The sequence below is a fragment of the Echinococcus granulosus genome, assembly GCF_000524195.1.
Source record: "Echinococcus granulosus chromosome Unknown EG_S00083, whole genome shotgun sequence".
In the NCBI taxonomy this organism is placed as follows: Eukaryota; Metazoa; Platyhelminthes; class Cestoda; order Cyclophyllidea; family Taeniidae; genus Echinococcus; species Echinococcus granulosus.
In genome coordinates this window covers 83,683-98,727 of record NW_020170463.1, presented here as the reverse complement: position 1 = coordinate 98,727, position 15,045 = coordinate 83,683, and the positions used below count along the sequence as shown (strand labels likewise).

The window sequence follows — 15,045 nt, the reverse complement described above, 5'->3', positions numbered from 1 at the left end:
AAAGACAAACTCTAATTCCTTCTTAATCCAAGGGCTTACCCGAAATTAAATACAACGGGGAAAGAAAGATAGAAGTCTATGCCCTCAAAAAAAGTGCAAATTTTGGGGCTGAATAGTTCGCACAATTACACTGGCATTTTCATTAACTGGTATTTCATTATTTCGTTACGCTTAGCAACTAATTAGGTTACTTTTAGTAATAAATGCTCGAAGAGACGCCCCGAGACTTCCCTGAAGAGGCAAGAAGACATCATGTTCAAACAGAACAGGTATCGTAGATGTAGAGAAGGGCTTGGGGGTTGTTGGCAAGGCCAAGAAGTCAGATCGCTCCATTATGCTAGTGTAATACAATAGTGGTTTATCCCTTAATTTTGGTGAGGCGCGACTTTTAGACTTTGAATTAGCCCCCTTGTACCTCGCTAAGTGGGCTGGCCTTTTGGGCCATGCCAATAGCCCAGACACCTTCTCCGTGCTGAATATATATATTCTGCCCGAGTATTGTGTCTTCTTTCGTCTTCAGGGAGTCTCGGGACGCTACATTGGTGGCAGCGGAAAGCAAACCCGATCTTAAAGGACATGTATCCTGATTTTCCACTTCTGTGTGATAAGCCTTGGTGGAGCGGAAGAAGTACATATGCTACGGACGGGAGAATGGTGATGACCCCTAATAGAAGGGTTGAAGTTGACGTCTACCTTCGGCATCTCTCCCTGTCCCGTGTTCTGCAGAAAAGCTCTTAACAACTGAAGCGACACTAGCCGTGAACTGTCTGGAAGTTTTATGACGGATTTTCCCTACCGTCCCCCATGGACCTGTTTTAAATCTTCTACTTCCTTACTCAAATCTGCTTTTAGGCCAGTGTTCCTGCATCCATCTATGGTCAAGCATGATGGCCGGCGCAGTACCTTGTCCTGAATCAAATCCCTAAACCGGACGAAACCCCAGATCCAGTCAAGCCGCCAAGAGGGACCAGTGACGTTGAGGTCAAGTATCCTTTCAGTTGCGCACTAATTTGGTGACTGGCACGGTCGGCTCGTGGGTGTTTCTTTACTGCACCGACTACGTTGTAATGGCTGACGCGGGAGGTTGACCTGTGGAAGCGCCGGGGACGACGCTCAAAAGAGGAGGGAGGCTATGCAATACAATAGTGGTTTATCCCTCGGTTTTGGTGAGGCGCGACTTTTGGACTTTGAATTAGCCCCCTTGTACCTCGCTGGGTGGACTGGCCTTTTGGGCCATGCCAATAGCCCAGACACCTTCTCCGTGCTAAATATATATATTCTGCCCGAGTATTGTGTCTTCCTTCGTCTTCAGGGGGTCTCGGGACGCCACAATAGTGTTCCTAAGTAGCCCGTTAACAAAAGCGAGAGTTACACAAACACTTTCAAATGTCACGACAACGGAAGTGACGTGTACCTAACCTCTGATACATGTAATTAGTCGTATCAGAACCAGCTGTGAAGGCGTATCGTCTTCTGTAAAGCTACAGCTAGATAGATGGATGGGCAGGTACCCATATGGTTAGATAATTCGTTGGCGAGATAAGTGGGTAGGTAAATGGGTAGACAGATAGATACTACTTTAATTCTCTGTCAAAAGGAGATATGCGTTAAACGTTTAGAATATTTGGTTTATGATAAACAAAAATACACAATGCGTTGTAAAAATAAAAAATTCTTTTAATGAAATCATAACGCAAAATACTAAACATGCATTTCTTTATCGTACACAATATAACATAATAAGGCAGCTGTTTTGTTCAGGGTGCTATTACTAAAAAAATTATTACCCATGGAAAGGCCTTATTGTATTAAAATATTTGTATTTGTATTTATTTGACTACATCACCGAGCTTTCTTCATGCTGCCGCGCTTGGGTAAAGTTGCGTTCCGATTATTTAGTTATAAACTTCTAATGTGAAACAGAATTTCCATCAAATTCGCCATTGATAGGAATCAGTAAAATTTTCCACTGTTTTTAATTCACCTTGAGAAACTGCAAATTAGAAATACAGGATGCGAGAGATCTGATTATTAGATATTGCACTTGACAGGATTTTTCTGTGTTAAGTGTGGAAAATAGCCTAATTTGATCAGTTTCCAGGGCTTTGCAGCGTTGGCGTTACACTCGTTCCTGTTGAAATAGGATCTGTTGGTAACTTGGTTAATTTTTTAGGGGTCCTACTCTGGCCAGCAGTTTTGGTTACCTAGACTTGCCTAACGTGAGAAGCGCTTGCCTTCTGGAGGACTTTTAGATTTTGGTGTGTCTGAAAAGACTGATTGTAATGGGCAATCACTGCAACTTCATATTAACTAATATTCATGGGTGAATGCGGTTGTTGGTGAGAAAATTTGTTTGATCGACCTCTTAATTTGTGCATTTAGGGTGAGGTAACTTCGGAGTATGGCGCTATATTGTAATGGACTACCCTCTCCGTATTGTCCCTTCCCAATTTGGGTAGGTGGTTACGCCGGCACCTTTCCCTTCACAGCTGCGGTATTTTTGGAAGATCACGGACGTTTGTGATCGTTTGTGGTCTTGATCGTAAAGTAGAGTCTTGGATAGATAAGCAACTGGGGAAGTGGATAAATGGTCGGTTAGATAGCCACCGAAATTGGGTTTTGGAGAGATGGGGAATCAGAAATTCAAAGACGTGGCGAGGCTGGGACTCAGCTGAAGAACTAGGTAAATTTAGAGTCTTTAGAATTGGAGAAGAAGTGAGGTTGGTGTGTAGCGATCTAGCCAACTTCAGAAATAGAGAGTAAGATTGGATTCGGGAATAGATTGCTGCACGGTGAGCGAGCCAGGAAGCCAGATCTGTGTGGGCTGCAGGTAGGTGACTTGATTACTGGGTATGTGAGTTAGTTAGTCAGGGAGCTTGGATTTTGGTGAGTTTGGTAGCTGAAGCAGTTAAGAGTAGGGGGAAAGTAAAGCTTTCAGGTTGTGTGCAGCCACCTGGCTGCAGTCATACCTTTATTCCAAGTGAACTCTTGTGTATGAAACTCTCCTTTTTACGGTTTTTGCAATAGGTCTAGGGAGCCAGAGGGGTTGCGACGTAGTTAAAAAGAGAAATATGTTTTTAGGGAGCAGTTCATTGGAGAACTGGGTAGGTAGTAAGGTGAGAAACTAGAAAACTTGAGAATAATTTAGAAAGGTGGTGTAGCAGGGTTTTAAGGAGAGAGCAGTGGAGATAGGAGGGATCCAAGTAGTGATCAAGTGTTCTGGAGAGATGTAACACAGCAGTGGGGTGGACTAATATCCAACCAAATTTGCAAAGTGAAGGCTAAAAATAAATCTAGGGAAGTGTTGCTGTAGGGAGATAGGAGTCCATGAGGTTGCAGATTAAGTAATTTTGTTGGAGGCGAGGGCCCTTCTTTACCAACGACGGAATTGGTGACCATGGGAGTGCAGCAGCCAAGGCTTAAAAGAAGTTATTATTGTGATGATCTGTTGAAACAAATATCAATTTCTAGTAGCAGATGTATATGATTTATAAAATATAAATAAAAAATTTAGTTAGTACATGAAAATAAACAAGCATTACCACTGGATACAGAAGGAGAGAAAGTGGATTTAAAAAAGATTGAATAAATAACAAAAAAAATGTAAAGACACAGGATAAAGTAAAATAAAAAAATGTCAAAAGAAATAAGTGAAAATACGCGAAATGAAAACAAATGCATCTTCAAATGGTTAAAGGGCGCATTAAAAATTTCAGGACAATAGAGATAAACGCAGAAGAAAACGAAAAAATCGGGTTAAAAAATTCACTATAATTACGATAATATTGTCCGGGAAGCAAGAGCGCATTCTAAGGTGGATAAATTAACCTAATAGCGCTCCTCCGCAACCATTCCATTGACAACATTGATAGGTATCACAGTTCCCTTTACATTCTTTTGCCATCATTATGCTTCTTCTGCTCACAGTTAATCGTTTGCAGTTCCACTCATTCGCTCCCTCCCCACTTAAGTCTCATCTGCGGCTTTCAGTCGGAGGATGGTGTGACCAACTCGAAGTATCGAGCACGATTTAATGTCGACTACGACATTAAGTTAGCCAATGAGGTATCAAAGTGTGACCTGCCTGATCATCTGGCTGAGATCCGGTGATTGGATGTGGATGAGCAGGTGGAGAGGTGACAGTTATCACGCCGTCATTGTTAATAACAGTGTCTCCACTGACATTACACCAACTCTTAACCATCTATGCTGCGACTGTGGAGATGGACGTCGATGTGGATGTGGACGTGGGTGCAGTGGAGATAGGGCCGGAGGAACAGCACCACATGATCTTTAGCTCAAAGACCTTGGCGAGTGACACTTCTTGAGCAACTACGTGGTGTAGCAAATGGATGCTTGCAGAATGGGAGTGCGGATAGCTAGGTGGGTGTGGGAATGGGTGATGTGAAGAGTATTGACATAGACGTGTGGATAGATGGATAGATAGGTAGATGATAGGGAGAAGGGGAACCGGTGCTTATAACCTCATTTACTGCACATCTCTTCCCCTAGCCGCTAGCCAGCAGCCCTCGACTCTTCCACGTCTTTCAGTAAGTTTGCATTCTTTCCTTTCTTCTGTCCACTTTTCTAACACCTTTCTCACCCTTATGGACTCACTCCAACCTCCTGCTCTTCTCTCATTTTAGTAATCCAAACGAATGTCAAGGCATCTGCAACATCTCTTTTCTTCCTGCTGCTCTCTCCAATCCCGGTTTGACTGATTTCTGATTAACAAGATTATTTATCGTCCTGTGATTTAGCTGGTTCCCTAACTGACTATTTAACTAATTAATTGACTCCGCCACTTTTTCCTCGCTTTCCTATGAACTGTGTTATTGGTCCACTGATTATTAATAAGGTGATTGCTTGTTTCGGTCGGCAGTTGTACTTGATCACAGATGGGAATGATGCGATCCGAGTACGAGGCAATACACCATCATTTGCCCTTGAATGCCAACCAGTCTGAGGTGAAGACCAGCCATTCGAATGGTGCGATTGGTGAAGGGATGACAGTGGAGTAAATACTTGGACATGCTGAATTGACAGATGTGAGTGGATGGAAATGCGGTGGTGAAGAAACCTTTTGGTGGGAGCAGCTATGAAAAAAGGGCAGATAGTTGTTGAGGTGCGAATGAAGAGCACTAGTTTGAGTGGAGAGAAATGTAGCGGTAAAGAGTACGCAATGATCATAACGGAATGTGAGTGGTCAAATTATACACGATCACTAACTCAAAGGAAAATGGTGAATGTTTGCTAAGGGAAGAAGTAGGAGTTGATAATTGTGGAGGGGAGGATATAAGTCGATGAGGAGAGGAGAAGCTACTGCGAAAAAGATTTCTTATGTGAGATTAGGTGGGTAAAGTAGGGATGATGGTAGGAACTGGGGGGAAGGCGTAGATGGTAGCTGAGGTGCGGGTGAACCGCACTAGTTCAAATGAGAAGGTCATGTGTGAATTTCATGGGTCAGTTGTACGTGAGGCCTGATGATTATGGATGAGTTGAAATTGCGTTGCAATCGTCAAGTTCTTTAACTATCTTTGGAACTGTGCTTGGCAAACTTCTTAGCAATCCTAAAACAACTTTGTCACCTGTATCTAATTTTTGCCAAAATAACCAGACAAAATTCAGGTGCCTATTTGGAAATGTAAGATGCCATAAGGGGACTGGATTGAAATATCCTGTAGGCATTTGATAAGATGTTGGTGTATTGCCTTGTCCGGGAGAAAGAAGCCGATTTCTCGTGAAATTCGGCACCCACTCTCGTCAATTTTACCACCAAGCAAGTGAATTTGCAGTCAAGTACATGAGGTGGTGAAGGCCAATCTTGTATTATGCGATTGTTTCTGCTACTCATGCAAGGGTCATTGGAGAGGGTTTGGCGATGCCTCCCCTGTACTTGTCTCTGCCCCTGTTCTTTGTTGGGCTAATTAGCAGATCGGGCAGTAGCATGGGAGTGGTTTAACCGACCCACCGCCGCCTAATTGACTAATAAGTGCTATGTTTACTGCAGATCTCCTTGTGGGCTTACTTTGACAGACTCGACGTTAATGTATGTCTGCAGGCAGCTAGCTGCATTCGGACTTAAGGTGTGCCATTGAGGAGGGACCAGAAGTGTTTCAGCAGTTACTTCTCTGCTGGTGCTGCTATTGCCTATTTCACGACGATTGCCAACACTGATAAGGAGTGGTTGGCATATGGCACTGGATAATGCAGTAGTGGTAAGAAGAAGGAGAATGTAGAGGAAAAGGAGAGGGAGAAACTTGAAGAAAAATAAATTAACGTCTCGATTAAAAACGGTCTGCAAAGTGTCTTTGTGTAAAGGGGGTGCCTCAAAAGCAGCAAAAGAACTGTGCAGGCGCCTCTACCTTTTTTCTTTCCTCAATCCCCACTTCCCAACAAATGCAGACGTGGCGACCTGCCAAAAAGCCACATTTTATCGTTTTATTGCGGCATTTTCGTGCATGATAGCTACGTTTAACTTTTAGATGTTAATATTAGCAGATGCTCTAATTCAACGCTAAAATGATGGTTGTGGAAAGAGTGGGCGAGTGCTTGCCAAGACAGATGGATTTGTGTTTACATAAGTCGGCTCTTGCATCCCATTTCTTCTCCTTTTTGCCATTTGCAGCAGGCTAAGGCAACAAATTGAGGAGCTTAAGAAGGCAATGCATAAAAAGAGGTAGCCACAGTCTTGATTAATATAGTGTCAAGTCTCTCCAGGCATCAAATGCTGCTCTACCCAAATATTGTGCCATTGAATTCCTTCAGGAATTATATGATAAATACATCTGCAAAGGAGATAAAGTACCGTGGTGAATTATTACAATTTTGTTCGTGAATAACAAATAATGACGATTTAATTGTAGGCCTAAATGACTACCATCCATTTGATTTTAAATGCGTCTCAATTCGATTATTTGAAAAGAAGCAATTATTTTGCACTCGGACGTATTGTTGAAATCAAAACACATAATTTGGCAATACTTTCCAGAATAGTTTGAGTAATTGGTAGAAGGGTTTATTAATAGGCCACAGGATATAATATTGCACTTGTGAGGATATTAGGAAGCATTGATGTTTGGTACAGAGATACGAGGTACGTTTAGACTGACGTGCGAGATATTTACCTACTTGAGGAAAAAGAACGAAGACCGATGATTTAAAACAACATTTAACTCTTGTCATAATTTACGCCTATTCCAGCTTCGACATAGGCAAATTTGCCCGTCAAACTGAACCATCTCGGGATACAGCGCACGCTAACAATCCAAAGTCATTATAATGAGTTCCTTCTTCCCGAAAAACTAACCCCTTGCACAATTTCAAATCGGCTGCCTTTCCGTTTAACGGACGTTCAAGATTGGGCGTTCCACTCACTGGCTGAATGTCCGTCGAATTGAGTGCTGCGATGTGGACCAAGCGAGACCGAGATTCATTGCTGACAAACCTACAGTCGCCTTTACGAAGTGTGCAGCATTCAATCAACTTTACCATAACCGAGTCACTGAATGTGTTGGCACCATTTTCGTACCGTGTTTGGAGGCTTTTGCAGCTCCGAGCATTAGCGGTCTTACAGAACACGCGATCACCTCTGCATGATCGCCTCGTTTGTTTGAGTAGCCTAATCAATGCAGTGCTTAAGAAGCCAAAAAAATGAGCATTTTATTTCGACTAAAATAGAAAGAACTAAGAGTAGGGAAAATGAGTACAAATAAAACATTTCTGATGGATATGTAATGGTCTACTATTTAGTTTAGGTAAGTTATTATTTGGTCAGGCGCTTTGGTCTTGACAAACTGCATCTCCACTCCGCAGCACGACTTTTGTGTCCAGACCAATAGCCACATAGACCTTCTGCTCGTTAGTTAAATACATGCGCAATAATTTATTTGATTGTTTAACTCTCGATTGTGATAACAGGGCCGCGTAGGGCCTCCGCTATCGAACCTTCCCTTTACCAGATAGGGTTCCAGCCCACTCCAAGTCAATAATTCATGTTATGCTGAAGCATTATCTCATCTTCCGTCCGTGGGGAAAGCTCGAGGCGCTGCAATAATAACCTTTTGTACTGCTCCAGTTTAATGTGACATTAAGGTAGACTTGCGATTCTACGTCCTTCCCAAACAGAGACAACTCGAAATGCGCAAAATTTTGTGTCCATTCAAATGGACTAATGAGTGATTCAAACAAATTTCGATTAAGTTAAGCCATGGGTTTTTGTTTTATTCCACAAAAATACTCGCGTAAATGAGCCTATTTAAACAAATTAGCATAGTATTGAATTAAGAAGAAAAAACAGGTGTTAAGTGGGTCATATCCACATACGTAGTTCAAGTTATCATAAAATTCCCACGGAATGTTAATTTAGAAGACTAAAATTTTCGGATGATAGATTTATTTGGAATTTGGTTGTGAAAGGATTGCAGTAAAAAAGTGCTACATTGCATTTTTCGCTCGTTGCCCCGGCATAATTGATCACAATAACTATTCCTCCAAGTAGCATGAAATATTCGACAGACGTGAATGTGATCATGAGCTTTGAAATCGAGCATTGTGCAGAACCGTTAGTTTTTATCATTTTACCTTCTGTTTAGTAGCTAGATATAGCATTTTTTTCTCAAGTTGTAATGAAACAAAGCAATGTAGAGGAATAACATATTACTAACCCATAGGAATACTGGAAGGCAATCAGTATTCCCCATTTGACGTGGTGCAGGTGGAAGCACAAACTGCGGATGGGGACTGAAGCATCTACGGAATTCAACACACATACATAAGCAAAACGCCTAATCTGCACACAGCCTAAATCTTCTCTTCAGAGTCGTTGCGACGACCCCCAGTTCATTTTCCTCCCTTGATAATCACAAAGAAGACGGTTGTTGAGAAACCACCCACACAACACTATCATCTGTAAATCCACACTGTCCTATATGGGAAGGCATTGGATGCATCCTTTGATTATGCAAAGACGCATCTCCCCACTTCCACTGTCTCTGTCGCACAGTTACGCCCTATTTACGACATCTATTAGGCGAGGCGAATGCACTCACTTCGTGCTGCTCAAGCTCAGGCCAAAATCCAGACTCAGACACAGATCGTTTTAGTTGCCAGCTGTAAGGCTGTTATCCCAAACTAAAGGCTGCTTAATCAACTACAAGACTTAAAGTAGTTTCACGGAGTCAAATGCTTCGCATCCACCCCACACGTCCTTGTCAATCGGATTCCAGTTCTCCGCACTATCGAGCCATTTGTCCGTCTCCTCATCTGGGTTCCATTCATTCAACTAACAGAGACGTGTATGAGGTGCCTCCTCTTCCCGTAACTTACGCCTTCATATAGGCTTACTGAGCAGATCCGCAAAGCACTTTTCCTGGCTGTTCAAGTTTCATTTTGCATGAGCTGTTAATGGCCTTCTAATGGATCACGGGGTGGAAATAATTGAAGAGGACAGAGGACACTTGTAAACACTTAGTTAAGAGTCTTCGCAGACGCACATCGACCGCGACATTAACGTGTTGTGTTGAGTGACATAAATCAAGGTGGATGTTCATTTGCAGCAGATTGGAGTGCCATAGCCATCAGTGTCGTGTCTCTGCTCTTCCCCGAGAAAGTAATAGAACAATATACACAGAACATATTTTAAAAGCGTATAGCGTGGCTGGGTGGATACTATCATGCTGCAAATGTTGTGCAGCACACAACAGAATTATAACCGGCAGAAATTGAAGTCGCCACTTAAAACAACATGCGGTTAGATAAATTACCCCTTTATTAGGCAAAAGAATTTAAATAAAACTGAAGGAATTGTGTAATTATGAAATCAATTTATGTAAACTGCTTTAAATATGGTATAGGAATAAGAGATTTGGGCTAGTATGCGCACCGAAAATTCCTAGAAGAGAAAAGAATGCGTAATATTCGGGCAGAATATGCATTGTTAGCCTAAAGGCAGGCATGAGGAACCGGTACGACCAAAGGTCCAGTCCGCCAAGGAGGGATGGGTTGGCAGCGATTCTAACTGAAACATCAACAAAAACGAGAGTTAAGCAGACAACTAAGTACTAGGTAGCCTCTCTCCCTTTTTACATGCAGTCTCCGGCGCTCGCCTTGATCAACTACGTGCGTCAGACACCACAACGTAGTCAGTGCTATTAGAAAAACGACTACCAGTCACCCACGTCAGTCACCAAGTTTTCGACCATCTGAGGAGATATGTGGTTGCAATATCGCTGATCCCGTCGTCAATTCTACTGCATCTGAATTGTCCTCCTGCATGGGAACAGCATTGCATGGATAGTTGAATGCGCAAGCTATTCCGTGTCTCCATCGCCAGTCGTAGGAATATTGGCTTAAAAGCGGAGTTACGTAACAAAGGATGCGGTTTATCCTACTTGCTTTGAGATAAGGTTTTGCGTTTCTTCCCACTTCAGTGCTACCCAACCTCATCCATCTGTGTCCCATCAAGCTAGTGGAGGGCTGGTTTAGGTATCGAGTCTTCACTTAGGTGATATCTCCTTTCAGGTAGAGTAGACAGCTCCATAAATAACCTTTTAGATGGTTCGTGGCTGGTATCACTTCATTTGTTACTATATTTCTTGCAGAATATGGGAAAAGGGTAGCTGTTGGATACTGATATCATTTTCAGATCTTACACTAGCGTCCCCCATAGAATCTCCCTCCGGTAGCATATGCACTGCTTCCGTCCAGCTAGATTTTATCACCCAGTAGTACATACGGCAGGACTTGGGACTGCTGGACTGTTTTAGAGACCAGGTCTCAAAACTGATTTACAGTGGCGAAATTATGAAACTTTTCGTTAGTGGAACCGAGATTTAGACAAATAATTACAGTATTTTAGTATTTGTAAATAAACCGCCAATTTAACACGAGCCTGTTTAGATGCATATTCAGTTGAATACTAGTTTAGAATTTAAATAGACAAATTTTGTGACCGACAAAATCTCTTTGAACCACAAAAGCGAGACAAATTTCAATTTGTCTACCAATCTTAGCTTGTTTTGTGTTATAGCATGAAGTTATGGAAATGTGTAATGCCACGAGTTGGCGATGCGTGAACTATTGTTACATAGCATAAGAAGCTATCTTATTTTCATGAGGTCTTCACCTTAAGCACACCGTTCTTGGCGAGTCATTAGTCAGAGATGCAAAGCAATAACTCCTCTAACTTTAAGAAGAAAATTTCTTTTTACCCCAACACGCTTCTATGCTACTTATAACTCAGTTGAAAGTAGCATTACACAGGTATGGATACATTTTCGCTGCTCCTGTTTGGGATGTAATTAACTCCTACAGAGTCCAGAAATGTGTTCCGATAATCACCGTTTTGCATTAAATTGAAGCTTCTAAATGGAAGGCAATGTTGTGCTCCGACTATTTGTTTTTCCTTCAGGCGGGCGATCTGACTTCTGGGCCGAGGCAGTAGTATTTAGGTCCTTCTCCACGTCCACCGTACATTTTCCGTCCAAGTGTTGTATCATCTTTCGTCTGAAAAGAAGTCCCGAGGTTCCAAAATTACAAAGAAAAATATTAGCAGCATCACAATCAACTGATAATCAATATGGGTGCAAACATGTCAGTCTCTGGGAGTTTCACTAACACTTCGGTATGGTGGATGATGTTCAAGCCTTTCTGTTCCTTCTTTTACTCTTCTTTGTGCTCATATGTACCTGAGAAACCGTTACTTAATTGTGGCTAAGTAGCATATCTAATTTCCCTTCTGACTTTCCATATGAGTGCTTCCACCTTCTTTCCAAAAATGTGGGACCTCCTGTGTACGGATGCACTTTGCTAAACTGTCATGCTGACTCAACAATCTTGCCTCAGTTCATCATTTAAACTAGAGGTCATGGTTTTCCCCACAAAAGACAATTAGTCAATGATGTCGGGTCGAAGCGGGGTCCACTTTTTAACCTTTTGGCATCTAAGTATTGCTTCGTTTGCCATTCCATAGTTAAGGGGAGTTATCAGTGAGGCTGATTGACTGCCCCCATTTTGTTGATTCTTTCTTGAGTAAGATGTCAAAGGTTTAGCCAAAACTAGGTGGAATTGTTTTCCTCTTAAATTGTTGATCTTTCATGCCATTCTTGCAGTCTGTTTTTTTCACTTAAACGTTTCCCAATCTTAATGTGGAGGTTTATTTTTAGCCAGTGGGAATGCAGTGGAGGTGCATTCATCCACACAATCGGTGTCTGGTGTGGCTGGCGAAAATACCGTAGTGACTGTCACTAGTGACAGGGGATAATTCTTTTGGACGCATTCAACCAGTCATGCTTGGGCTTGGCATAGGTCTAGTAGGGAAAAAGATTTTGAAGATTTGGGCCACTGCAGTACTTAAGGAAGGATTGTGAAATTATAGAAGCCATAGAAGCCTACTGGATGAGGAGCAGTGAAGAAACCGTCATGACACGACGATGGTTACCGAATGCTGAGGGGAACTAAAGAACCATCTTAGATGCAGAAGGATGGAGGTAGCAGTACCTCTCTGAAGGTATGGGCAGACCATAGTCACGGTGTAGAAACGGTCGCCAAAGTGGCGTGGAAGGTGGACTGAATAGGTAAGTTTAAGGTAAATATGCTTGAATAAACATGTTTCCATTATTTGCAATTAGTCTTTAAGAAGCCATTCTTTTCTAATCGCTGTGACATTTCCACTCTTTTAAAAGGACACATACGTGATGTAATGATCGCCTTTGTTGCCCTATTTATATACTATTTTCTATCTGCTTTGTCCCGCAAATAACTGTTTAGGTCTAAACAGCACAATAGTTGTGTCGTAAATTGTACATATATTGGTTATGTTTCGCGAAGGATATTAATGCCACGCGTCTGTTTGAATCCTTCTAGGGTATTTGTAACTTTAATGACTTTAAAACAAAAATAAGGAGCTAAATCTGACATGGCGAGTTACACACGTCGAAAGTAAGAAGCACACCCCTTTCCCTACCATCACATTTGACGATTTATTAAAAGATCTTGGTGCATTAAGCCCAATTTTTTGTTTAACTCTCGGTTTTGGTAATGGACCACTCAGGAGTGTCTCTTCGATCATTTCGTGTTAACAACAACCTGCTCAGTTGTTAAGCTTAATAAGATAACAAATCACCGGTTGAAGCAACTGCCAAAGTAACTGTACGGGTCATTCCATCTCCAAAATTCGCACCTCTGTCTTGAAGTCATAGCCTTCCTAGCTTTCATTTTCCACCGTCTTCCATTCGGTTAAGACTCTTGAATCAAGAGGAAGTAAGCGGAGAGTGTGAGTTCTCTTCCTTTTTCCCCTCCTTTTCTTTCTCGCGGCTCAATGCCACCTTCCCAATCACCGAGGCTGATCCAATCCTCTCACTTGCTACTTACAAGTTTTTCCTCTTATTATACATTTCATTAAAGAAAAGGTTATTCTACTAAATAAAAGGGGAGGCTAAAATGACTACATGGGCAACTGGCAACAAAAGCGACAGAATTTTTGCGCTAACAACAAGAAGAGAAAGCGCTATCCTGAATGGGTCAACTTCAGTTTTGTTCCCTTTGAGACTGCGCAGCTGCTCAAATATTGTATAATGCAGGTTGTTCAGCTTTTTGAGGCACGAAGATAACTAGTACTTCACTAGATTTAATAAAAGTCTGTTTTATTTCCAGCAAATAGCTTTTGGTGGCTACGTCACGTGGCCATCCACTGGCGAAACTCTTTCTCAGACGAGCATATAATACGCTGCACTCCATTAAATAATCATTACACTTCAGTCCGAGGTATCGTTTAGAAAGTCAAGTTGATTACATTTGCCCACACACACACACAAATGCAATTGTAAGTCTTTTCAAGCTGTTAATTATGAAGTAGTATTAAAGCGTGAGGCTGAAATCCTGTAGAGTATTTTACTCTGGCGACGAAGTGACCGCTGGCTAACTACTGCTGCTGGAGGAGCAGGAGGTTTCAATTCACACGTCTTTAGGGCATTCTGAATGGTCACGACTTTATGGCGGTTGGTAGCATGCTGAAGGCCTGTTATTGTGTGACTATAGCCGATGAGGGGAAGGGAAATAGATCGGGAATTACTTACGAAGCAGGAATGTCAGATAGCTGCGGCTGTTAGTTTCCTATTCTACCCTGTCTGGGTTGTATGATTTCGGTCCTATAATAACATTACTGAGGAAGGATTGGTAACATCCCGATTATGTATGTTTTAATCATGTAGCCTCCGCCCTAAAAGTAGTCACCCCACATAAAAGCATTAAGTAAATGTTATGCTGGTTCCAACTTGACCAATGTCCCTAATGATGGCAGGTGACCAAATGCGTGAAGGCGGGCGATACGTGGGTGGGAAAAGACAACTGATATAAGGAGCAAATTGTCTAACAAAGTTAAAAATTGTAAAACACGAGGTCTCTCTATGGGACAGTAGCCTGACCTAAGGGTATTTACGGTATATCTATCTGCTATATGTTAATAGCATCAGAAGCTTAAATGCTGAAGCTCTGTCTCTTTGATAATCATTTTTTTAGTAAAAATGTATTCTAAAAGCTAATGTAGAGGGACTAATTATTTTAACTTGTATGGATTCAGCGTTACGCATATGCGACAATAAGTCTGCCACATTTTAAGCTATATTGACTACAGGATTGAATAAAAATGGTTAGTGTCAATAGATAATTACGTTCAAAGATCTTTTAAGGATTAGTTGAAATGGTCACTGTAGTTACAAATGATGGAATAACTGGACGTTAATAACCTAATTTCAGCTAGTCTTGTCTCTCCCTAAGACAACATCATTGGCCTCTGCCATTACTTCTCATGTGACAAGCCTCCAAAGCCGATAAAAGCTTGTAATTCTAGGTGTGATATCCTTCAATCGTAACCACGCTATGCAAAACCTGTCAAGTCCAATGACTAATTTGATAATATTTATGTCATAATTGGGTCCGCTGCTGACATCAGTGAATGTATACATTGGCTGATGTGTTTGATACCTATTTAAAAATAGGTCATGTCGGAAAAAATATTTCTTTGTATTTTCGACATTTTTTGCCTGA

The 15,045-nt window shown here is 41.7% G+C and overlaps 2 protein-coding genes across 2 annotated transcripts; both read left to right on the top strand. All coding sequences in view use genetic code 11, as the record gives it.

The window, feature by feature from the left end:
• Positions 1 to 1,555: 1,555 nt before the first annotated feature.
• On the top strand, positions 1,556 to 3,589 carry EGR_07645 (hypothetical protein; the record flags this gene model as incomplete). Its single annotated transcript, XM_024496894.1, has 3 exons — positions 1,556 to 1,658; positions 1,798 to 1,874; positions 3,515 to 3,589. 3 exons carry the CDS (start codon positions 1,556 to 1,558, stop codon positions 3,587 to 3,589), a joined length of 255 nt encoding a protein of 84 aa, XP_024348676.1.
• Positions 3,590 to 4,060: 471 nt separating this feature from the next.
• Positions 4,061 to 4,297, top strand: EGR_07644 (hypothetical protein; the record flags this gene model as incomplete). Its single annotated transcript, XM_024496893.1, has 1 exon — positions 4,061 to 4,297. The coding sequence occupies one exon, from the start codon at positions 4,061 to 4,063 to the stop codon at positions 4,295 to 4,297; it is 237 nt and encodes a 78-aa protein (XP_024348675.1).
• Positions 4,298 to 15,045: the final 10,748 nt, after the last annotated feature.